At 39.4% G+C, this 25,082-nt stretch overlaps 1 protein-coding gene across 18 annotated transcripts in view; it reads right to left on the bottom strand.

The window, feature by feature from the left end:
• Positions 1–25,050, bottom strand: part of ERC1 (ELKS/RAB6-interacting/CAST family member 1) — a 273,023-nt gene extending 247,973 nt beyond the window's left edge. For 12 of the 18 annotated variants that reach the window (XR_012053774.1, XR_012053773.1, XR_012053772.1 and 9 more), the window contains exons 1-2: positions 24,903–24,991; positions 14,940–15,773 (exon numbers count right to left, since the gene is read on the bottom strand). Coding sequence is in view for 14 of the 18 variants with exons in the window: in XM_030263950.4 (XP_030119810.1) it covers positions 14,940–15,608 (669 nt within the window). In the remaining 4 variants the exon portion in view is untranslated. Of the gene's footprint in view, positions 1–11,547; positions 11,994–14,939; positions 15,774–23,249; positions 23,396–24,717; positions 24,847–24,902 lie in introns of those variants that run through there. The other 6 variants (XM_072923901.1, XM_030263944.4, XM_072923899.1 and 3 more) reach the window with 5 other exon arrangements.
• Positions 25,051–25,082: the final 32 nt, after the last annotated feature.

The following is a 25,082-nucleotide window of genomic DNA, read 5'->3' on the forward strand; positions in this document are numbered from 1 at the left end:
ACTCAAGGCATAGTCATCTATGAGATCAAATTAATTTTCCAAGAAATTTATTCAGTCACATCTTGAAAATCTTCTATTTATATCCATTATTTTTCATCCTCCCACCATGCAGCATCCAGTCTAGTTCCTCTTCTCAAAAACAACTTCATTGTATGGGAAGGCTGCTATTAATCCTCTCAAAGCCTTCCCATCACCAAATTAACCCATTCCATCAACCTCTTCTCACAGGACCTGTGCTTCAGCCCTCAAAGCCTTCCTGTCACCAAATTAACCCATTCCATCAACCTCTTCTCACAGACCTGTGCTTCAGCCTGCACTCTGGCACCCCTCTTAGATGATGTTACCAAGTGATATCTTTTTCTGCACTGGGTAGACAAAAGTTGGAGAGAGTATTCTGCACGTGGCTGAATAAGTGTGAAGCTGAAGGAAATAATCACTGCACAAACTTCTCTGCTGCCACAACGAATCATCCCTGCCTCATGTCCACCTTACTGCCCACCAGGTCCCCAAACCCTTTTCCACAGAGCTGCTCCCACCCAGCCACACCCTAACCTCTATTTTTCCTAAGAGCTTCTTATTCCCATCATCCTTGCTGCATCTCATGAGCCTCCTGCCCCTTCATTCCTGCAGACTGAGTGCCTGTGCACAGCAGCTCTGCCCTTCAGCGTATCAACTGGTCCCCTTAGGGTGGTGCCACCTGAATGAATGGGGACCCTGTCACCTGCATCCAGGTCCCTGAGAAAGATGTCAAACATGACTCAGCTTGTTACAGAAACTGGGTAGTGATCAAACCCTTAATCACGCTCTGAGCCTGATCCTACAAGCAGCTTCTCCCCATCTGGAATGACAGGAGTGATGTGGGAAACAGTGATGAAAGCCTGACTAAAGGCTAGCTAAAGGACAGCCACTGCTCCTTCCTCATCCACAAATCCTGACATTTTATCACAGAAGGCAATGAGATCAGGCATGATTAATACTTGACAAATCCATCCTGACTGTGCCCAACCACGATCCTGTCACTGACATGCTCAGAAATGTGTTCCAAAAAGACTCACTCCACAGGGACTGAAGCAGAAAGCACCATCCTCTAACTCCGTGGTTTCTCCTTTGACCTGTTTTGAAGATTGTGGAACATCCATGTTCCCACAAAGGAGACCCCTCCCCAGTTTCTTTAGTCTTTTAAGAATGACAGAAATAAGCCTTCCAGCAGCATCAAACAGCCATCTCCTCACCCTCACACTCATCCTGTGGTCTTACAGGGATCAAGTCTTCTCAAGGAAGCCCTGAGTCAATCCTCTTTCAATTAATGGTTAATAGTTACTCTCCCTGAACCACATCTCTGATCACAGAGGCCTGGGAAATCTTCTCTGGTACCTGAGCAGATTGACATATCACAGAAAGATGCAACATTTTGTTCAAATATGTTCTCTCTATTTGCATACTGTGGGAGACTGTGGGAAGCCAAGTGAGATGGATAAAGAAATTGAGTAATCTGTCTGGGGGATCAACAGTAGTCTATATTTCACAGTGAAGTATATCGAGTTCCACAAGCAGAAGTTGGGGAAAAAAAAAACCAAAATCAGCCTTCTTTATGCCTTTCCTTACTATCTGCTCAAGAATGGTGACCTTCAGAAACCAAAATATAATTTAATGAGTTTATAAAATTGAAAGGAAAATTCAACACTCATTTATTACTTCCAGCCAAACTCTGTTCTGAACACAGATATTGTGAGCAAAGAGTAAATGATTCACAAGTTTTGGCATAAGCAAGACTGATTTCATTCTAGAGTTCATTAAAAAACATGTTCTATGTAATAAAAATATATTTACAGTTCTAAGGGTATACATTTTAATCTTGTTTCCCTCAGCCCTGCTACTTAAGGAACACGTCATGTGAAAATCAACCTCTTGCCAAGTCACTCTTTAGTGAGAATATTTCCCCGACGCTCAGTTCACCCAAAGATTTCACTCAACTCTAAAAGCAATACCAGCAAAAGGGGACAGTGACAAATTATCTGAGATGAATGATAGTGGAAATACAGCATTTCTAAAACAAATTCCATCCAAGAACTACATTAAAAAACATTTGTACAGTTCAGGACTTCCTAATATTTGGGTTGACTCACACTGAATTGACTCTATTTACCATATGCTGCCTGTGTGCTCACATTATTACAACACCAACTGCAACTCCTTTGGTGCAGAGACTCATGGGGACTAGAGGGGGAAAGAAACCTGTAGAGATGTTACTTACTGATACTTCTCAATGGATCTGGAATTTCATTGCAGAAAAGAATGATACATCAGGAATGAGCAGAAAACTGAGAATAAAGGGGAAATATAATTAATACAACAGCTAAATGTTTTTTTCCAGAGAGTTTCTGTCAGGTGTTGATTTTCAGTTTGGTTTATTTCCCTACAGCTTATGATATCCACACTCTTTTGTTGCTGAACTGCCTGTTGGGCATTCAGAAGATACACAAATAATTTGTTAAGATGAAGTCAACATAAATCTGTGTTTTGAATATGAAGTATTATAGGAACTACACAAAAACCAGGGTTCTTGTTTCCATGTTAGCCATGTAAGCAAGTAGCTTGGATACATAACATGTGTGTGCCTTAGGGCACAACCTGTTGCACAAAACTGAACTTGTGCAATTTAAATTATCCCAACATCAAAAATGACAAAAACAATTATGCTACTAATCTCCCAACAGTCAGCCCCAGTGCTGAAGGGCAAAATGAAAGGAAATGTGCTTAAGCAAGAGGAAACCAGCCCAAAAGAATACAAGAGATCAAATTATTTGGGAAGAAAAAATATCCATTTTAGCTACAAATTAAATACTGTACATGATGGTACAACAACTTACTTCTAATAAAAATACTTCTCTAATACATTATACTTCATGTTTTAGATAAGCTCCTATCATCTTGATTTAATAGCACCTGTTAAAAGTGTTATAAAGATATTGCTTAATAGCTAGCAGCTCTTAATGTTAAAAACCCAGATGTGATAGACAAAAGTTCTGAAAATAACTGAGATGTTAATGCAGAGCATGTTAGCATAGGCTAAAAGGGAGGATGTTTCCTACTGGAATTTATGGTATTTACAGCAGTTTTGTAACTTGGAAGCACTAACACACTGTCTTTCATTACTCGTAATTCGGGTTTATCATGCAGTGTACAAGGGATGTAAAGTATCAGTTATACCTGGCAGAATCTCAGCCAGTTTCTTTGAACTGAGATCATAAATCACCAAATTGATATAGTCATGTTCTGCCTTTTCAATTACAAAATACCTTAACAGTCACTCCGCTGAGTACAAATCTGCCCAATCCAGTTCAGAAAATGACTTCCATAAATTAAGAGCAGCTTTTTTACCAGGCCTTCCATCACTCCAATCATGTGAAGACTAAAATGAAATAATTCACATGGTAACAAGTTTTGCAAGTTAAATACACTGCTGTTTGCAATATATATAAATATGAATAAAAAGGTAGGCACCACTGATTTTCATAGCTTAAAGAACAACAAAAGAAGCCTGGCTGAATGGAAGATTAAGGGCAGAAATACCCATCCAGTGAGAATGAAAAAAAAATAGAAGAAAAATACACCATCTTCACCCTTAAAATGAAAAAGCAGTGACAATATAAAAACATTGAACTAAAATAACCCATTCTTATGAAAAAAATATTACTTTTGCATTTATGTATAAGCCCGTACAGCATATTGACCCTCTTGTTGTTGATACCCTACTAAAATTAGTGCCTTCACTCAAGTGTTAATCAGCAGAATTTCATGCAGTGCATATGAAGGTGTCACAGCATCAACTAGTGTCTGTCTGTAATAATCAGATCTTTCTGCACCAAATCACCTCCTAACAAGCTCAACCTGTGAAGTACAGCTCTACTTTTCCCAGATCAATCTTCAAAGACTGTCTAGCATTCAGCAATTCACAAAGAAACTTTAAGTATAAAAGAAAGTGAATTAATGATTTCATCCACAAATTCCCTTTCAAATTAAAGAAGCTCAACATGAAACACTAGAAAAAGTTAATTAACAAAAAAACAATGCTAAATATAAATGAATGACAATTCTCACACAGTAAGAAAGGAGACAGACCTTAGACCTCTCAAAGGCACACAGATCTGAGCTAATTCAACCAAATGGAAAGGAGGAGAGGAAGAATTTTTTTTAATATGTACACAGTAAATGGATTCTGCATTGAGAAAACACAGCATGCAGTTTTAGAAGTCAAGTCTTGAATGAATTCCCAGCTTTAGCAGAAAAATAAAGAAAAAAGCTTTCCCTGGATAGAAACTACAACTTTGAACCCTCTAAGTCACAAACATTGGATTTTGAATCTTACTCATGGAAGATGGAGGAGAGAGAATGTAACAGCAGTACAACCACCTGCTCAAATGTTGTATGTTAAGTGCAAAGCACAACTTTAAAGTAAGTTGTAATCATACAACCAAGCACAACTTTAAAGTAAGTTGTAATCATACAACGAAGAACCAACCCAAATAAGATGGGTTTTATAAAAGCAATCTGAAGGTATACAATTTCCAACTAAAAAGGCTTACAAAGGACTAATTAGTAGAGGAACTAGTATAAGAATCTCGCTGTGATGTTACCCAACAGCAGAAAGTATTGTAAATCATAACCTGAGCATACACAGCAGTACCCACACCAACTCTTTAGTCAAGCATGGGCACAGACCTTCTCACAAATCCTGGCCGAAGCATGCTTCTTAAAACTTTTCTGTCATTCTCTCAATACCATCTGCTAGTTCATACCAACATTAAATCCATGTTAAGAAAAATCTCTATTACTCATTTTATTGCAAGGTGATTTTTTTAGTTTCCGTCCCCCAGAATAAGTTACTGCAGATAATTCCAATTTTTGGAACATTCCAGTCATAGTGAAGTGATGAGAAAGTCTAAACACATCCCTGCAAATAGGATCATAAAATGGCTGAATTAATTTTCCTTCACCCATAAAAAGTGCTGTTGACTGCACATATAGAGCACACTATTTACTTTCTCATATGAAAGTATACCTATGGTTTCTCAGAAAGATCCCTCCTTTGAGTAACTAAGCTCTCATATCCATTAAAATGGTTACACATTAACAGGCTCACAACTGAATGGCCAAACCTGATCCCTCAGACATCAGCTGAGGGGAAAAAAAATTTTAATGTCGTCCTCCAAATCAAAGCTTCCACAAACAGAATAATTTTACTTTATTCAAGAGATACACAGGCTGATGAAGACTGGGAAACTCCTCTACCCTCAAAAAAAAAACACCTATAGTTGTATGCCTTTTGTACAACTACTTTGGATAAATTATTAATCCTCACAAGCAACAACATCTGTTAAAATTAACTTATGTGCAAACCAAAGGGAGATTTCAGAAAAGTACATAAATGTGTTATGCTAATGGAAGGCACAGAAATACGCCACAGTTGATGAGATCAAAAAATTGTCTAGATTTTTACCTCTGTCCTCTCCCTTCTCATCAGTTACTGAGCTGCACAAACACTGGAGTATTGATATTTAACTAAGCTGTACCTAGTAATCACAACACTGTCATTTGCACTCCCAGCTGAACAGAGATGAATAATGAATCACTGAAGAATCTTATTCTCCACATTTACCCAACTGAGGGAAATAAGACAGTTACTTCCTAAGTCTCCAGTGCATGGCACATTATTTCCTAACAACCTATTTAAAAGCCTTTATTCTGCTTGTTCTTTTTGCCCGTTCCCCTTTTCCAGCATTATTCTGAGATCCATTGTTTCACCGATCAGCACTAATGCTCAGCCTAAAGCTTTTGTCATCCTCTTCATGGATGTCCAACAAGGAAACACTGAAACCTCTTGCCACAGAAGCCAAAAGCACTTTCAGAACTTCATGTAAATTTTCAGTCAATGCCAAATACAAAAGTATGACCACTCTTAATGAGCATGTATCTCTCTCATTAACCAACTGCTTCTGTAGATCAGATCCAAGGCATTAATTAACTATGGAGGAGCAGTATCTCCTACAGGGACAAACATGTTGGTGTTTCTTAGCTATGTTGATTTTGACATTTATAACATTTTAAGAGCTTTGGTATGATATCCTGAATAATTTAGCAAATCAAATGTTTACTTTTAAATGTTCCTATCTCTCCAAAGAGAGAGAGACATAAGATCAGCCTCATGGAAGCTTCTGGCTGTGAGATCAGATGCTGCAATAGGCTGCGTGGGTAGCTCTAACAAAGAAAGCTCCACTTATCTCAAGTTACTTTTGTTGCTTCATGGTTTATTTCTGTTCATCCAAGAACTAATACCCACTTATAATGTGTGAAGTCTAATAAATTATTCCAACAGTAAAATAAAAATAAATAAATAAAATAACAAGCCTAACAACAGGTTAAGCCTGTAAGCCTGAGGTACAAGGTTGCCCAAAGACAATATGCTACAACACAAATAGTCAGAAAGCTTTTCTCTCCCTTCAGTCAAAACTAAGTATTTGTCATCTGAGACACGATTCCACTAAAAATCAGACCACTACTCAGACAATTTCGTGATTCTTGTAAGGAAAAAAGTATATACACGTCATCTCACTGCATTAAAAAAGGGTAGGATTTGTGTGGGGGTGTATATCCATACATAATACATACATTAATGACATATATTAATAGCAGGAGCAATCAACTACTATGGAAGAAACAGATCTTGTACAAAGTACCTGAAGAAATAAGATTTTAATTTCTGAATTATGGCACTTCATGTGCTGGTTTGTTTTAATCTTAGAAACAAGTCCACAAACAAGTGACAAGAAGCATCAGAAGAAGTGTGTGGCCTTGTATTCTTTGGAATCCACATCCACATATAATTAGAAGACCATCTGTTCACAAAGTTTAACCACCCAAGGTAGCTGGTACCTGATCATTTGATAAGAAGGATCAAACAAATCCCTAAAGTCAATGTCAAGTCTACTGTCTGGTGTGCAAGGCTGCATCTGTGAAATATTTTAGGCAGCAAAAGACCCTTCAGTGAAGCGCCTGCTCCTCCACGGTGCTGCTCATGAGAACTCAAGGACACTGTATGTACTGGCCAGGACAAAAATTCATTTGATACAGACACCAGTGAGGCTTAATTTTGGATTACCATTTATTACTTGCTTGCTGTCACTCTGCTTCTCTCTCCAGCCCACTAAAGCAGGGAAAGGGGGAGGAGAATGGAAGAAGCAAGAGGGGGTACCAGTGCAGAAACAGAAGTGTTTAACAACACACTGCAGAACCTGATTACAATGCAGATATAGAGGAACAGGCATTAAACAGAGCACCTAAAGTAAAATTTATCCTCCACATCTCTGCCACATTTGCAAAGCATTGAAAAGTATCTTTTTCCCAGGCAGCCGATTGCCATCACTTCCTTCATCCCTCAATAAAAAAGTTTATTTTGTGTTACACCTGAAATTCAAAAAGTCATCACCCCACAACCTGATGTTATTTTGTGTGCTTGCCATGAACTGCCCAAGATGGTTAGAAATCTACACACTGCCTTCAAATTCATTTTGATTTTGTGAAATCAAATTCTGGAAGAACCTGTCTCCAGCCAGTTGCTCACCCTTGTTGGCTTATAGTATTTATTTTCCAAAATAGTGATAACAATAATTAGATTTTAAAAGCAGTCCTTAACAGGAATTGCATGCAGCTCAGAGCAGCAAGGACTACATTTTCCCCGTCTTAATGGGATCCTGGACTACTAGCTCCCACCCAGGCACAAGCAAAAGCAGCCCACTGCTCACACACTTTAATCATTTAAATAGCAACAGGAATAAGAAGTAATACATAAATTAATTTTAAAACCTTGTATACAGCTCAACAAACAGCTTAAAAGCAACAGGTTCTTTAGGTTTACTGATGATTGTACATTACTTAGCATTCCAGTTTACAAATGAAGTTGCTAAAATTAAACTGAAGAAGGCAGTCACATGGTATTTATTCCTGTAACTGTTATACATAAGTTTAACTCCTCTGATTTCTAAAGCAATGATCACTAGAAAAAGCCTTAATAGTGTTCTGTGCCAATATTTTGGCATCTGATAATGCTCATTTTGGGGAGTACACATGTATAACAAGACTATTTCATGCTTTTGGGGGGCTGGGGATTCTTTTTTTGATTGCTTGGTTTTGGGGTTTGGGTTGGGTTTTTTTTGTTTGTTTGTTTGTTTTTGAGGGGGGTTTGGGTTGTTTTTTTCTTTAAAGAATACAATCTCTTCCTAGGGTGAATCCCTAAGAAGGCTTTCTTAATGGAGGTCAACTGATAAAAATTTGGATTATCACAAGATCTCTTCAAATACTGATCTAGATATTGATACATCCTTCCTTTTTTTTCTTTATGTTTTAAATGTCAATACTGCCTTAGCAATTGCAAAATGTGATGTATATTGGAATGCTTCAATCTCCCCCAAACAGTACAGAAGTTTTTAGTGTTTAATCCAAGGTTATTAACAGGAAAAGGAAGTAGAGTTCTCTTAGGATATTTAATACTCTTTGGAAGCAAAATCATCACTAAATCAAAGAGGGTTTTTTGTGATTTACAAAGATCTCTCAGTTCCAATGGCACTTTGCAAAACCTTGAGTTGCTACCTGCTTCTCGAGGCTGCCAATATAACCAAACACCCCCTTCTGTTTCACAGTCCAAGGTGATGCTACTGCAAGCACTAAGCAAATCTCTTAGACAGAACAACTGGTATCACCACAGAAGGAAGCTAAATACACTTTGTCCTTGTATTTTTTTCCACCACAGATGGTGACTCTGACCTTTCCAAGAGAACCAATATCAATCTGAAAATACTATGCATAAATATAATTATGTAGACTTTGTGGGTTATGAAACTAAGTTTTGCTTAAAAGACTTTCTTTTCAAGGTCTACTGCTTGTCATCTTCAGACAAAAAAATGGAGATATAATTATGATCCACTACATTCAACAGATGCAGCCATTTTTCCGTGGGTTCAACAGATTATGTTACGTTCAACAGATTATACAAAAGAACTACAAAGCACTATCTATTCAAGGGGAAAAAAGTGTAATCCTCAATAGCTATGCTACCTGATGGCAAGCAGTTTTAATCTGATTTCTGTCAAGGATCTCAAATCACCACTAACCACTACTGAAAACACTGCTGTTTCATTGTGTCCCCTAAACACAAGTGTATACAGAAAATATATTCACAGTACTTCTATATTAGAACATCTTGAGCACTACCAAGTTTATTCCCTTATTCCTCTCCTGCCAGCTGAACCTAAAGAGTCATTTCACAATGTTTTTTTCTTCAATTACTAGTTCAGATAGCTGGCATGAGTGCTCTTCATGAGTTATCAAACACACTACTTTCAGAGTACAGAAATGTCCCCTCTAAACTCTTTTGGTCTCTAGCTTTTATCTCAGAGCATACATATACACAAATATTTATCCTAAATACAAAAGTTCCTCTGCCTTACTAATGTCTTAAGAATTAAATGGACTGTTAACTGTATCCTAGAAATCTACTTTGCTGAATAAATCCTATTCTTTCCAATTGACAGTTTATTCAGGGTGGCCCACTCTGATGACCATCTTCATATCTTTGAGGCTTCCTAGAATCACCAAATTGAAAAGAGTTTACAAAAAGCTCTATTTCAGTTTTTGGTCCTGAGGCATACCTGAAAGATGGACATAAGACCAGCATAACTACAACCTTTTTTCCATGACCTGGAAGTTCCACAAAATTGCTCCTCTCCTTTCTACTTAAATCAATACCAGGCAAAATAAGGCCGACATATGAGAATGGTGGATTTGGCATTGTAAAGGTGTAACATCAGCAGAAATTACCTGTAATAGAGGAGCACCTCTGCACTATTGCCATCATCTATCATTGTTAAATGTTCACTGGGTGACTAAGAAAGAGGAAAACTTACACAGTTTCATGTAGTTCTATTTCTAGTTCATACTTTAGAAAGCAAGAACACTTAAGAAAAAAAATTACTAACTCAAACACCATAAATAGAATAGTGCTGAAAGGAACAAAAGCTTCTAGAGGAACACAGCATTACAGACAAGACTCTTCAGGAATATAAGCACTAAATGGTGGAATAACACACTGCCACCCTAGTTAGGAGTCTAATACCTGCACAGACTCAATACATACTAAAGAAAGAATTATAGCAGAAAGAGTCTGCAGTCTCTAAATTCTGCAGAATTTGAAGTAATCCCTGCTCCAGATTAACAACAAAAAAAGCGCAGTTAAACTATTACATTCAACAGCACCACTGACATCACCTGTTTTATTCCAAGCTGCTTTTAAGTTGGTAGTATTCCCCTTATATGGATCAAGTAGAGAGCAGCTGTTCAGCCTATGCTACAGCTCAAAGCAACCCAAGGTATTAGATCCTATCTCAAGAGGAAACACGGGACAAAAGGAGCCTTGGGGAATATAGACAACCACAAAATGTCTAGTTTTATTTCCTTACAGAATTGAAAAAAAAGAACACAGGGTGTTCTCTTGGGTGATCACATGACAATTTCTGAGGTCATTATGAAGTGCTGCAACTTGATAAATGCTTTGGATACCAAGCACTCTTGAGTTATTCTGAAAGAGAATTGAATTATAATTTCATGCTGCAGCTGGGAAAAGACAGAAGGAACCTTAAAGCTGGCAGAAATCTAAAGAGCCAACAGGCATCTGCCATTGAAGGAATTATTTAAATGCAATGCTCTGGGATACTTTAAGCAATGCCTATGGAAACATATATTGCACAATTAAACACCCAAATTGGAAGAAAGCTTCATTTTCTACCAACAAATAACCAGCTCGGGAACGGGGCTAGTAATAGAATGACACAGCACTAAGACGTATCAATTTTTTTAAAACACAATTGAAAAAAAAAAATTAAGCCAATAAAGAAGTGAGAATCAATCTGATTTTCAGAGAAATAATGTACTCATTAGAAGCTCAGACAGTCTCATAACAGCAGCACCCAATGCACTTAAGAGGTTAACACATGGACAACTACACTTTTGAAAATGAGATGCTCATTACCCACTACTAAGAAATGGAAAATACTTCTGACTCTGGGGAATACTGGTGAAATGCTGGAATACATCCATCACAATAAAGTACAATGTTCTTCAAGTGCTTATCCCAAGCCAGGTGAAACTCCTTTCAGAAATACTTTCTTGGTTAAACTCTCTGACTCAGACATCCAAGGTCTCTAACCACAGAAAGACCACAGAAATGCATCAAAGTAAAAAGATGTTTTCAGCAGTACCACACTGTTTTAGCTGAAACATAAATCTGGTCTTAAAAGTAGATCAGTCAAATGTGGAAATTTCAGCGCAGGGCGTTAGACATAAAATTTGCATTGCACTACTTATTTTAAGGCACAATCACCTTGTCAAAAGCAAGTTTCAACTGAGAGGAATTCCTTTGTCCTTGAGTTTCACATCACCCCACCAGTGCCCAGTTTCTAGGCAAATTATTTCTGTCATGGTGCAAAACATACTCACTGTCTTTCCTTTCCTCTTCTGGCTTCTGATGAAGAGGTTTTCAGGGAAGCTTTAAACCACACATACTAAAATATTATTTTTCAAATCAGAAAGGTACAGTTCCCACTGAAGCATTTAGAGGAGAGTGACGCCATGACAAAACCAAGCTCCTGTTTACTGGTTTCATCAATTTATCCTCGAATATGCATGGGTTTGCATAACAGCAATCGTTTGCACTTTCCTCTGAGCTTCTTGTGAAGAATGACTGGTTAAGTCATCCACACTGCACTGAAAACTGTCATGTTTTTCCAAGAATCTATGTTAACTACAGGAATACTTTCCATGTTTAGTTTTGAGCCCTTCAAAGTGAGCTTTCAATGACATTCCCCATTTATGTAAAGAAAGGATTTTCTGTCTCTTCAGGATCAGTAAGAAAGGATGAAAATAAAGCTCCACTCCCCAGCAGCAGCATTTGCTCAGAGTATCTGATGAATTGCACCACAACTGGGGAAAAGACCACAGCTGGGCAAGACTGCAGGTCTGCCCACCTACATGAGAGCTCCAGAGAGCATGTGCATGGAATTCTCAGGATTATATCCAAGACAGCCCTCCTGCCTAGTGTCCTCAGAGGACAACCAAAAGGCTGTGACTGCCTAAGGACAGGTAGCATGCTCTTTAATCTCCCCACTCCTTCTCTGAGCTTTACTGAACCCAGAAAATTGCCGGGAAATCAATAAGCAATACATTTATTTGTACACGTTCCCAAGGAAAGAAAACTCCAAGACACGGATGAATCTATTCATAGAAGGCTGAGGTAGCAATCAAGGGGGGCTCACATTTTCTGGTACTTTTAACAACTCCCAAACCCAAGGGGCAATTAAATCACTCAAGCTGAGGTGACAAGAACAGCAATACAATCACGGACAATCAAGTGGGTCTTGAAGAATAAGGAGCCATGACCACAGGAAAGAGACTGAGATGACTATCAGATAACAGTATGAGTCAGCCAGCATCTTGGCTCCATGAGTTGAGGTGATTTTTAACAATATAACTGGTCCGAGATAAACTTTATATAAAACACAAGTACCACACGTGCAAGAAGTCGTCTTTAAAAGTGATGTCCTGAAATACTCATAATAAAGTGTAAAGCTCCAGTTCCTGCAATTATATTGGAGCCCATTTTAGAAGGAGGCTGAAGAGGTAATGAAGATATTTTCTGGTCCCCCAACACATCTGGGAAATTCCTTGTTCAGAGTCTAAACAGAGACATCTGTTTAATTAGAGAAAACCCTATTAAACTGATCTTCCACGTGAAGGGCTGAAGTGACCAACTCCAAAAGGGCACAGAAGACACAGTGAATTCAGAATTTAATTAGAACACAGTTAGCTAACTATAATCTATTAATTAGCATTCTTAGTTTTTACAGCTCAATGCAATAATACCCCTTTACTTTTAAATTGCACCCTTCTTACTTTTGGACAAAAGTTATACAATTCTACCAGTGTGGTAGTAATTACAGTGATTGCCTAGAGAACAGAAGCCTAGAAATATCTGTATTTAATACCTAATTAAACATATAAATGTTTAATTAGGGGATAAAGGAAAGACAAAGAAAAAATCTAGGAGAAATCACTGTTCTCTACTGTATTCATATTTAGTAATTGCTTAATCCATTCTAAACCCTGTATTCATGGCATTTTTATTGCAAGATTTCCAAAGCATCCTCAAATGTCAAAACTGATTTCAGAAAATGTGTTATTGTATTCTAAGGCAGTCTCTTCAATATGAAAAAGGGCCAAAAATGAGAAGAATTTAAGAATTAAAGACATACCTGCAACTGAAACACAAAGAACACCAGAAAAGATGAGTGATTGGTATTCCAGATATTTGTTATCCTTGTAGTGCACCATAATAACTAAAATTTTCATTACATTAGTGCTTCTAAAGAAATTCTACCTTTGCAATAAAAATTATTTTACTTCAGGTTTTCTGCATTCCAAGATGACATAAGTAAATGAAGACAAAGTGTCACACACCTTAACAAGTCCCACAAGTTGTGATACTTACCACTTGGTAAGAAGACAGCTATAAAGGTAAATGACAAGTTCATTAAATGATTTCATACTATCTCAGGAAAAGCAACTTTCTTCAATTCAAGCCCTTTAAAATGAACAGAAAATTGCAGACAGGTTCAGTTAGTAGACTAATCACTAACCAAAAGTAATTTACTATTTAAGACAGGCTACCTGAAAGCAGTGTACAACAAGCACTACCCTTTTCCTCCAGTATTTCCCTCTCTCCCTCACCTTCTAAAGCAATCTTACAATAAGCATTGCCTAAAATAGCAACATTACCTTAAAAGCTACAAGAATGTAGTCACATTTGAATTATGGCAACTTTCATTAAATGAGCTTGGATACTTAAAAAGCACAATAAGGAAAGTAATTTTGTCATGATGAAAGCCCACCTACCTTTCAGGAAACTTTTGGAGCTGGACACTGGGTCTGTTTTCCATTAGAATAATGAGGTTTTTTACCTGACAGTCCAGAGAGGTGCTGAAGCCACATTTGGCCAGAAACAACTAAACAGGAGGACATACATTCAAAGACAAATATTTACTTCAGGACTAAGGCAGCAAGGAGCTCTAGGTGGGAGAACTTTAGGAAAGCTTTTAATCAGTAGAACTGACTACAAAGACATCTCAATTTTAATCAGGTTCTGAATTTTATTTTAATTTGGAGATGCTTTTAAGATGCACAAGACCTAAGACCCAGACACCTGAGAATCTGTGTTCTTCTGCCTATTCTGTAACTGTCCAGACCACTACAAAAAAAACCTGTAGGATGCTTTAGGTCAGTTACATAACAAGATATGCACAGTTTGTGAAAAAAGAATAGCAGGCATGTATTAAACAGTGTTCTTTAAATGTAGCCAAGAACACAATTTATATCTGTTTGTGAAAACTGCAGGTCTGGACATATTAACTGTAAATACCAATGAATCTAACTTCAACTTTACTTTTAATGGCAATCTGTCAGCATTCAGCAACAGTGCAGTTATACTGGGGATCAGCAGTTAATACATTCTGAATCTCAGAAAACACTTCAAGAGGTAAACAGCACAGAAATATTAATTATGAACAGCAAAAATACTTCCAAAAGGAGTGGTTACCATCAGTCCTAGGGGGAAAAAAACACACATGACACCAAGAAAAAATGAGCACTCAAGGTAGTTTACAAGTCTGACAAGAAACATCTAAAAACAGGCTTGCAAGCTGAAAACACATCTTACCTGCATCAATTACCCAAGAAAAGCACCAATCTAATTTAGCTGCTTAAGTGTAACATGCAAGTTTATAAAGTCATTTAATCATGCTACCACACTAACACAGCAGTGACATTAAATGACAAACCTGGTTTTCTTCTTGCAAAACTCTATATTGCTCCTTCCAAATGGTGATTTTTGAAGCTTCATCCTTCCTCAGAGCTCTCTCCTTTTTGAGCTCAGGACTCCAGAAGGTCTTGATGCTGTTCATGGAAGAGCTCAGCTTGCTTTCTTTCACCTCCACATCCTTGCGGAGCAGATCGTTTTCCCTCAGCACCTCCTTGAGCTGTGTCTGCAGGTCCATGATGGTGTTATCCCTGGCCTGGCGCAGCGAGTGAGGCACAGTGGATGCCATGCTCACTGGGGGAAGATGGTGCTCTCCAAATGCAATGGTATCACTGGCAACTCCACTAGTGGCAATGTTAGGGCTGCTGCCCATGGCAGTCATCCGAACACCGTAAGGCAGCCGCCCTCCCGACCGGCCCAAGGTCATGGTGCTCTTCGGGGTGTCTGCACCCACGTTCTCGTGGTCACTTAGGTACATAGGGCCAGATGTGGCATAGGCAGCATTTAAGGACTGAATGTTTTCCATAGAAAGGGTTTTCCCACTGCCACCCGCAGTACTAGCCCCCGAGCTGCCTCCTGTGCTGTTGGTTCGCCGATGGCCCAGGCGAGGCGAGCGCGGCAGCCGCGGCGAGCGCCCTGGGCTCTGCGTGCTGGGCTCCACCTTGCCCACAGAACGAGCACTTCCATACATGGTTAAGCTGCTGGTGTGAGGCAATCAGATAGGCAAAAATCAGGAATGAGAGAATTCCTGGTAAGCTCTTCAATGGTTATAAGTCAACTTAAGGCCAATCACAACTTCCAACAAATCTGGTTGTCCATCTCTGAAGTCATGTGCTCACGGTGTTCAGGACCATATCTGTATCAATAAGAATAACATATTAAAATCTAACTTAATAAAAATAACACATTAAATACCTAGTTTATCACCAAATGTTTGTCCCACATTAGAATATATTTTCCTATATTTATAGTTCAGTATTTTTCAATTCCTCCTAATAAAAAAAAGTAATATTTTATTTAAACCCTTGTATTTAAACTCAAAAAGAAACTTCTATTCTTGCTTTTCTATTGTTATATTATCACTAGTAAAGAGGAAAGGAAAAGAGAATCAATCAATCTTCAAACTCATTTTATTGGCGATGACAAAACCCTTCAGATGTCATCTAATCTTTCCTCCTATTTCTAACTAGCCTTAATGCTTTACCTGTTACCTTTCTAACCAAGAGAGAATCAAAATTCTAAAGCCATTCAGTAGGATATCTCTCCTTCAAGCACTGCCAGCTTCCATAGGACACCCTTTCTAAACCCTTCTGTTGTGAAATCATCCTGCAAACGGGAAGGTAGGACAGACTGAAATGACTCTATGATCTCAACCAGAAGGTTCCTTAGCACTGCTGTCAGCCCCACTTCCAGTGCAGAAGTCAGAACCAAAACTAAGAATAATCATGAAATCATTACTGACCACACAACTTCAGCAAGCACAGATGCAAAGCTGGAAGAGAAGCAATGACCCAGCAATGACACCAATGGGGTTAAAGAGAAACGAGAGAATCACAGCTCCACTGAAAACTGGTTCTAGACTCTTATTTTTTCCCAAATTAAATGTAACTTATATTTTTGTTCAGGTTAAGAAAATATTTTGATTGAAATATACTTCTCATTAACCAGCTGAGATAAATTCCATTAAATAATATTTCAGGAGCAGGGACTTCTTAAAATACAGAACAGTTTGACATTATCCTGTTGCTGCTCCTTCTCCCCTCTGCTTTTGCTTTAAATACAGACTCTGGTGGCACATGCAATAGAATTCCTTATTTTTGCAGTGCAATATGATACTGTACAAGTACTGGCAGGAAACTCTTTAGCACAGGGACTCTGAGCTGGGATTAAGTCAATAGCCAAAATCTAGCAGAGAAGACAAAAATGTAACTAAACTACTGCAACTGTAAAAATTATCCCACTATACAGTTCTCACTTTTTTTCCTTCACTGATTTTTTTCCATTGTAAACTATTTCATGTTACTGCTGGGCTCAACTGAAATCCAAATTAGAACACTAAAACATTCCTGATCCCATCAGATGAAACAATACCAGATAGTGTCCAAAGAGCAGCAGCATCTAATATATCCAAACATCTTGCCTTTCACACCAGCTTTCACCTACCTGCCCTGCTCAGAAGTCAGGTTTGCCAGATATTAGGAATTAATTTCTCCAAACCAGCACATTTGTGAGATAATAACTGGGCAAACAGGTCAAAGATTAGGTTTAAAACAGGAATACACTTCCAAAAGAAATTGCAGAAGCAGTGCAAGTGGGTGAAAGTCAACGACCAAAAAATATTACTACAAAAAATACTGGAAAAGGGTAGAAAGAAAAAAAGTAAAATCCAGGAAGGAAAGACAGAGCATTTTTTACCTTTCAGAATGAGTTAGTATAGGAAAAGATACAACAAGAAATAGTTGCAAAATGTTTAGCTTAATCCTAAACTTTAAATGGAAAACAAAGACAGGGTAAGCCTTACCATTGACCATTTTATCAATCTCACACAATTTCATAGAAGATACAACGGTATGAGGAATTTTACAAAGCTTCTGGAAATTGATACTGCTTTGTGAGCAGTTGGCAAGATGTTCAAGTGCTCACTCTGGGTTGTTTTTTTTTTTTAATTAAGAAATGTTAGCAAAAATATTGCTACAGAATATTTTAGAGCACATATATAAAGAAGAACCTGCCAAGGAAAAACAACCACCAGCATTAACTGAAATTATCTGCCAAAGCAACACCTACAGATGTATTTTTTTAATGCAAGTTACATTTCTTCTCTTTTAACTACATATCCTTATGCAAAACACTATAGAAATATAAATATATATGCATATAAATACAAATATATTTGTATTTGTAAATATAACTATAAATATTTTATATTATAAATGTATAAATACAATATATTAGATACATTATAAATATATGAATATATAACATTTATTAAATACAATATATTTAATAGTATAGAATATCATGTGTTTATATATTATAAATATATATTTATAAATAAATATAAATTATAAATCTATAGATATATATGCAACAAAGTGTAGAGTGTTGCATTGAAGTTGCTTCAATAAGCAAGTCACTGTGCCCAGATCTAGAAGAAAAACACTTCTTCCAAACAGAAAGGCTATTTCAGACTAGCCTCACTGTTTGAGATATCAAAATGCTAAAAATGCTGCTGTGACACCACTTGAGCACTCAAAACAAGCAAGTTCTTAGACACTGCATAGAGTACATTCCACCAAGAGCTTGCATTCATTAGGATTCTCCTGAAAATTAATCCAAATCACAGCACTTAATTCACTTGCTAAAAACTCACCACAGTAAATCAGAGCACACACCCATCAACAGCTTTGGATGAGTTTAAATCGAGCTAGTTCCAATATTTCCGCTGGCACAGATTTGCCACAGTTCCAAGATCAAAAAGAAATTACAAAATAAATCTTAACTGCTTTATTTCCCCCCTATTTTTTTCCTAGTAGCATTTATCACTGACCATTTCACTTTGTTGTAGAAGCAGACAGTAATACAGTTCACACTAGGAAAGAAATCTTTCACCATGAAAACAGCAAAGTGAGGGAAGTAAAAAAAATTTTCTTGTTTGCAATAGCAATTAATAAGGAAGAAGAAAGAATTCCAGTTTCCTTCCCAGAGCCCAAGGAAAAGTATATGGAAGATTTCTTTCAGATAATATCATAACCAGAAAAGTTAATTTTTCAATATTCTGACTCACACTAGCATTTTACTGGGAATTTCACAAGTATGATCTCTTATCTTCCATGGGACCAACATGGAGCACTGTTACTATTTTCCTCTTCTACTGAGACTAAATTTAGTCACAAATAAATAATCCCTTAACCGTACAAGATGGTGATAACCACAAGGAACAATGTCCAACTGTGAATGTATTAAATGTACTCACCCTCTTCCCTTGGCAAATTCTCCTGTAGGTTTCAAAAAACTTTTTTTTTTTCTCCCAATATAGGAACCCCTACCCAAGATTACAAAAAAACAACAACAAAAAAAGACACTCTCAACATAAAGAGCTTAAAAAAACATAACAGCTGAAGCAAGTGCTAAACCATTTTTCCTCAAGATAGCTTGCAGAGCTTTACAATTATGAAACTAAATTCTCTTGTTCACTGTTCATTAATAGAACAAAAACTTCAAAGAGCATCCTGTATGCAAGCCAAATTTTAAAAATAATTTAAAAGTATCACATCAGCCCAAGTAAAAACTTTAAATGTATATTTATACATATTTAAATTGGCAGAGCACCTTTGCAGGCACAAAGACCTGACCTGCTTTTGCATAAGTTGAAAATGCTGTCTAGTGATTATGGAAAAACTTAAGAAGGACTATCAGAAAAAAACCAGACAAGAATTACACAGTATTGCAGAAAAAGGTTTAGAAAAGGACAGTTATGAACACATTTTCTGTATTAAATTTTTTAAACAGGTAACATCACATCCTGCTTGAAGTGCCACCTAAGGAAAAGTCTTCTCAGCTCACAGGTGACTGTCCAAAAACACTCAGAGACAGCCACCATTAACCATGGAAAACGTTTATCATCTGGCAGCAGACATTTGAATGTACTGCAGTGCAACCTGTAGCAACTAAAACCCACCTGTTTCATTACAACAACTTAGTCCTAGGCAGCAAAAAGCAATGGAGAACCCAGCTGCCCTCAAAACATGCCAGGATCAGGACCTGGCACACTAAAAGAACAGTAAAAAGCCACCTGCACAACTTCATGGAGCTTTACTTGTAAGGCAGTTGTGGCATGAGAGGGGGCAGGAACGGGAACACAAGTCTTGTCAAAAGGTCTAGTGGTTTCAATAAAAGCTATATTGGGACATAGCAGAAGTGTAAGAAATTCTGGAGTGATCTCTTGAACATCAAACATCAAACATATAAAGAATCCAATAAAATGAGATGTGTTTAGCAGTGCTGTCATACTCAGCCCCTGTACCTATTATTTTATGTGAACCAATGGGTCAGAGGGCAGGTGTTCCTGTCTGCAGCTGACAGAACACAGAAGATTCATTTAAAAAGTTCTGTTAGCCTCTGGAAGAACTCTCTGTCACATAAATTAGTAATGCCTTTCATGCCTCCCACTACTCCAAGACAAACACTAATAGCACATCAGCTACCTCTAGGTAAGCAAGCAACCAAATACACACAAACATACTGCAGAAATATGGGGAAAATCCAGCCTACATTTTTTAAAGCAAAAAAAATTTCAGGGTAACTCGTGCAGCCTTCAGCAAGTCCTATGAATTTCTTTGCTGCAATTCCTGTACAGGACTGACACCAGCTGACAAACTGCAACGTCTGTGGAAACAATTCCTTAATAGCATCACTGCATGATAGTCAGGAATGGGGCAGTGTGATCACAAACCAGGCAGGCAAGTGCATCTCACAGCCCAGGGACCCCTCTAGAGCCTCTCAGCAGCAGACTGGAAGCCATGCATTCAGCTTCCAGAAGACAAACTTCCTTGCCACACTGATTCCTGTGTGCACAAGGAAAGCTTTGAATGGCAGTTTCATAATAAAAGCAAAGTCAGCCTTTACAAGAGGCATCTTAATCTGATAAAGGACTGTAGCAGACACATTAGACTTCATTAACAGAGGTAGTAATTGTTCCCATTTACATAATTCACACCCGAATGGTTAATGGCAAGTAAGTGTGTCTAGATTACACAGTAGGACAGAGACTGCAGAGTAGATAGAACAGAGGGGGCAGGCAGAAAAGATGGCATTCCAAACAAAGAAAAGCTTACACTGCAACAAAACCCTACCAGGAATCCAAATAGTGTGTATAATGAGAGAATTGACGAATTGACATGATTCACAACAACTTAGAGGTGCACTAACCAAGAGAAAAAACTAATTCCTGTTACTTCCTAGCCCACCTCACAGTCACAAAACCTATGGCTGCTACATTACTTTATGAAAAAACTGTCAAGCCTCTGTCTCTTAGGGCTGTATTGTAGATTTTAGGTTTCCTTAGTTTTGGAAGGTAAGAAGACTCACTACTTTTCACGTTAAATTAATTACTGCTACACACAAAAGGAGAGAACCGAATTTACTTTGGAAACTGCAAGCCAGCCAATGATGGACACAAGGCATGGAACCCATGGAATTCAAGGTTGTTTATCAAAATATCCTTGTGGCCTTGACAGCAAGAAAGCAACAATGATGAATGAAATTAAGAGATAAATAAGACAAAAAAGTAACTGTTCATATTAGAATTGTCTCTCATTCCTAAAGAGTATATAAATAAATGCTGAAGCACTGCCATCTGTTTATATCCTATCCTTTTTAAAAGCTGGGGGGATGGTGGTGCTGGTGCTTGTTTTATATTTTTTATATTAAATTCACCTACTTCCACATCTGCCAGGTTCACTGACTGTAATAGAGCCTTTGTTCTGTCTCACCCAACACAAGATGTGAATTGATACATTCTCTCGCATACACACAGACAGATAAATCTTCCCAGGAAAGCATCTCAGAAATCCCCAAAAATATTCAAGTGACTCTGACATATTAAAACAATATGTTTTGTAAAAGGTATGTCATCAACCCTGACCCTAACAGGTTTAGGGAAAAAAAACAGCATTCATTTGTCAAGAGAGCGATTTATTTCTAAACAGGGTTTTATTTCTAAAGGGTCTGCTGTCACCATCACAGCCCCATTTCTTTCTATCTCCTTTCCCAAACTAACAAGACCACAAAAAAGGCTTGTTATTATTATAATAAATACATATATTTCAGCTAAACCGTCATTTACTCCTGTGTAGGGAGTCTGGCTAGGTGCACCAGGATTTCTTTTGTGCAATGACTGGGACATAATTATAAGTCTGTAAATTTAAAGCAGATGTGAAGAAAAAAAATCATCATGTGCCTTTTTTAAAGGCAAAACACAAAAAACAACAGGTATCAGAACTTCAACGTATCACTTATATCACATATATCACTTCCTAAGGATAAAATTATTAAATTAACTCTGTCTCTTCTAATTATGTAGAAGATTGAAGACCTGTGGATGATAATTTTCTGCCACTGAGTTTATAGGCTCATTTTAGAGTATAAAGTCAGTAAATACTATGTGTTTTTACCCTTGGCTGTTGTTCTTTCCTACAGGTAGCATGCAACCAACAACCCACTTCCTAATAGCAGAAATAAAATGTTAAAAGCACTAAAGATTTTCAGAAGCCCAGAAGTGCCTAGAAGCTCTAGTGAACCCATGCAGACAGCCAGCCTAAAGTCACCATGGGCAACATCACACTGCAAGGCAAAGCATGCTCCAGCTACAGAAATTCCATCATAATCTCACCCTGACAACAATGCTGGCATATTGACATAGCCCACGTGCTACAAAACACCACTATTTCTAAATCAGCACTGGATTTTCTAGGATCTCCTGCTCTAGTGCTGCATTCCAGAATTAAACTCTTGGCTTAAACAGGCAGCAATGGACAGAACCCTCCTCACCTCACTGGCCGCCCTCTTGCAGAAGGTTTAGTCCTAGTAAAGTTATATTATTTAAAAAGCCACATGCATCCCTTCACACTTACATTTCTGACCAAACCATACTAAAACAAGCCAGACCCTCCAAATATAACACAATTCTCCTTAGCCAGGTAAGAGTTGTAACAAAACTCTCACCCTAGAGAGGTTTTCAGGGCAACAAGCTTGAAAAGAGGGAGGGGTGAGGGGATGAGAGATAACAATGGGAGAGTATCCTGCTTCACAAAGTAAGAAATAGGGGCAAGGAACTCAAGCACAATAGCATGGTGAACTATTTCTATTCATACAGCAGCATGCAACTGCTACAAGGAACTGAGAAAGTGGCAGATTCAAAGAAAGAAAGAAGAAAAAAAAAAAAAAGGACAGAAAAAAAAGTAAGAAACCCACTAAATGCTAAAGACCCCTCAAAGAAACAGCCCGGGTTTCTCTCATCAGCAATATTTGCCATTTAGTAAAAGGGAACAGGCCACATAAATACCAAACTTGCCTTTTTTGCTAATCAGGCTATTAGCCACATATTACAGATGAAAAGTTACGTGAATGGAATCTCAAAAAAGCTCATGACAGGATCAAATAGAATGCTAAAAATGATGAAAAACATGATGCTTTAATACAGTCTAGAGAGCAGGTTTTCTTTAGTTCAGGCTTCTGCTAACATCCCAACAGTGATTTAATTACAGTTGAATTGGTTTCCCAGAAGTGGTAGAAGAAGTTCAAATTATATCAAATATTATGATAAACTCACATTTAATTCAGCAGATCCCAACCTTTTTCTAGCTGCAGCCTGATGAATTCAGACAATCCCAAATTTCTGGATGATACAGTAGGCGTAGACTTGACTGCTCTGGGAACTGCTGTTCTGTGATAAAGTTCTGAACTGTGCTTCCAGAACTGAAATACATTCAATACAGCTGTTAACTAAATAATCACTGCTTTCATTACTGAAAAAATCCCCTATTTTACTACCAACTCTAGTCACAGCAGGACGGGCAAGGTGGTGATTTCTCTCTTCTTATTCTATTTGGAATGGCTCTAAGGGTGCTGACTCATAACTGACCCTGAATTGGGGCACACATCCGAGCTGCTGCAGTTTCCAACACAAACTCCAGTACCGTGTCAGGCTGTAGCTCAGGAGGAGATGTGTGTGCAGCCACCTACGGCTACAGACGCAATAATCTCAGGGAGCAAAGGAGGGCAGGCAGCTGGCGCAGGTTATTGCTGCAGACATCCTTGCCCAGTTGGCCATTGTTTGAGAATAACAACCCCACAACCAAACCAGACAACTTTCTGTGGTTACAGCCTGTTGGATCTGAGGTAAAACACAATCCAGCTACAACCACCCTGCATATTTGAGCATGGCCCCCAGAATGTGCTGGGACAAAATGTAAAACACTTGTTCTCCAGAACAATTCTGGTTTTATCCATTTGCTTTCCATTCTCTCGGCTTGTGTATTGCGTCTCACCGCCACCAGCACCTCCGTGTTTCTTTACATCTTTGCATCCCCTAGTTTCTCCCATTTCCACTGGGGCTTCCCTTTAAACCATTTCACACTGTATCAGCACAAACCATAAGATGAAACTTCCAGAGCGCACGTAACATTCCAGATTAAATAAATTGTGTTCTTCGTAAGTAACCTCCAGAGCTCACACTACAAACCAGACGATTGTGGAAGGGCAGCAACTCCTGACACAGGCTTCAGGATGGCAGCAGACTCAGAAACAAAGCACCGTGTCAGCTGACAGCAGCTCGTAGTAGACACAATAAAATAGGTGAAACTGACCGGGCAGCGCTCACAGAGAAAACCTAAACAGCCCACCACCGCCGCAAGGTCTGGGCAGGACCACAGCGCTCAGCATTACCTCCGATGAGGTGACTGAGATAACAAAAGCGTGCGCTTCCCAAGGACAGCCTGAGTGAGGAGGGGCGGAAAAGCACGGCCGGGAAGGCGAATGGGCAGAGCAGGAATGACCGCCCGCGAGAGGCACGACCAAACCCCGCCCGGCAGGACGCGGGCCCGCGGGGCGATGCGGCCGCCCCGGGGCTGGGCCGGGGCCGGGCCGGGGCCACCCCTCCCCGGGCGCTAACAGCGTGCGGGGCCCGGCGGGGAGAGGCCGCGACCCCCCCGGCCGCCCCCTCCCTCCCTCCCTCCCTCCCTCCGCCCGGCCGCAGCCCGCGCACCCCGGGGCCGAGCCGCCCGCGGGCCCGCACCCACCTGCGCCGCAGCTCCGCGGCCGCAGCACCGCCGCCGGAGCCCGGCCGGCCGCAGCCCTGCCCAGCGCGGCGCTGCTCCCGCGGCTACCGGCGCCTGCAGGCCCCGCCCCGCCCCGGGCTCCCCCCAGCGGACGGCGAGGCGCGCTAACCCAACGCGACCCCCCCGCCCCGAGCGCGGCCCCTCACCTGCCTGTCAGCCCGCGGCGAGGGCACGGCTCGGCACGGCTCGGCACGGCTCGGCTCGGCTCGGCTCGGCTCGGCCCGGCTCGGCCCGGCTCCCGGCCGCTTCTCCTCCGCCGCTCCCTCCCGCGCCCCCGGCGCGAGACACGCGCAGGCCCCGCCCCCCAGCGCGCGAGCTCGCCGCGC

Source organism: Taeniopygia guttata, chromosome 1A, assembly GCF_048771995.1.
Source record: "Taeniopygia guttata chromosome 1A, bTaeGut7.mat, whole genome shotgun sequence".
NCBI classification, from domain to species: domain Eukaryota; kingdom Metazoa; phylum Chordata; class Aves; order Passeriformes; family Estrildidae; genus Taeniopygia; species Taeniopygia guttata.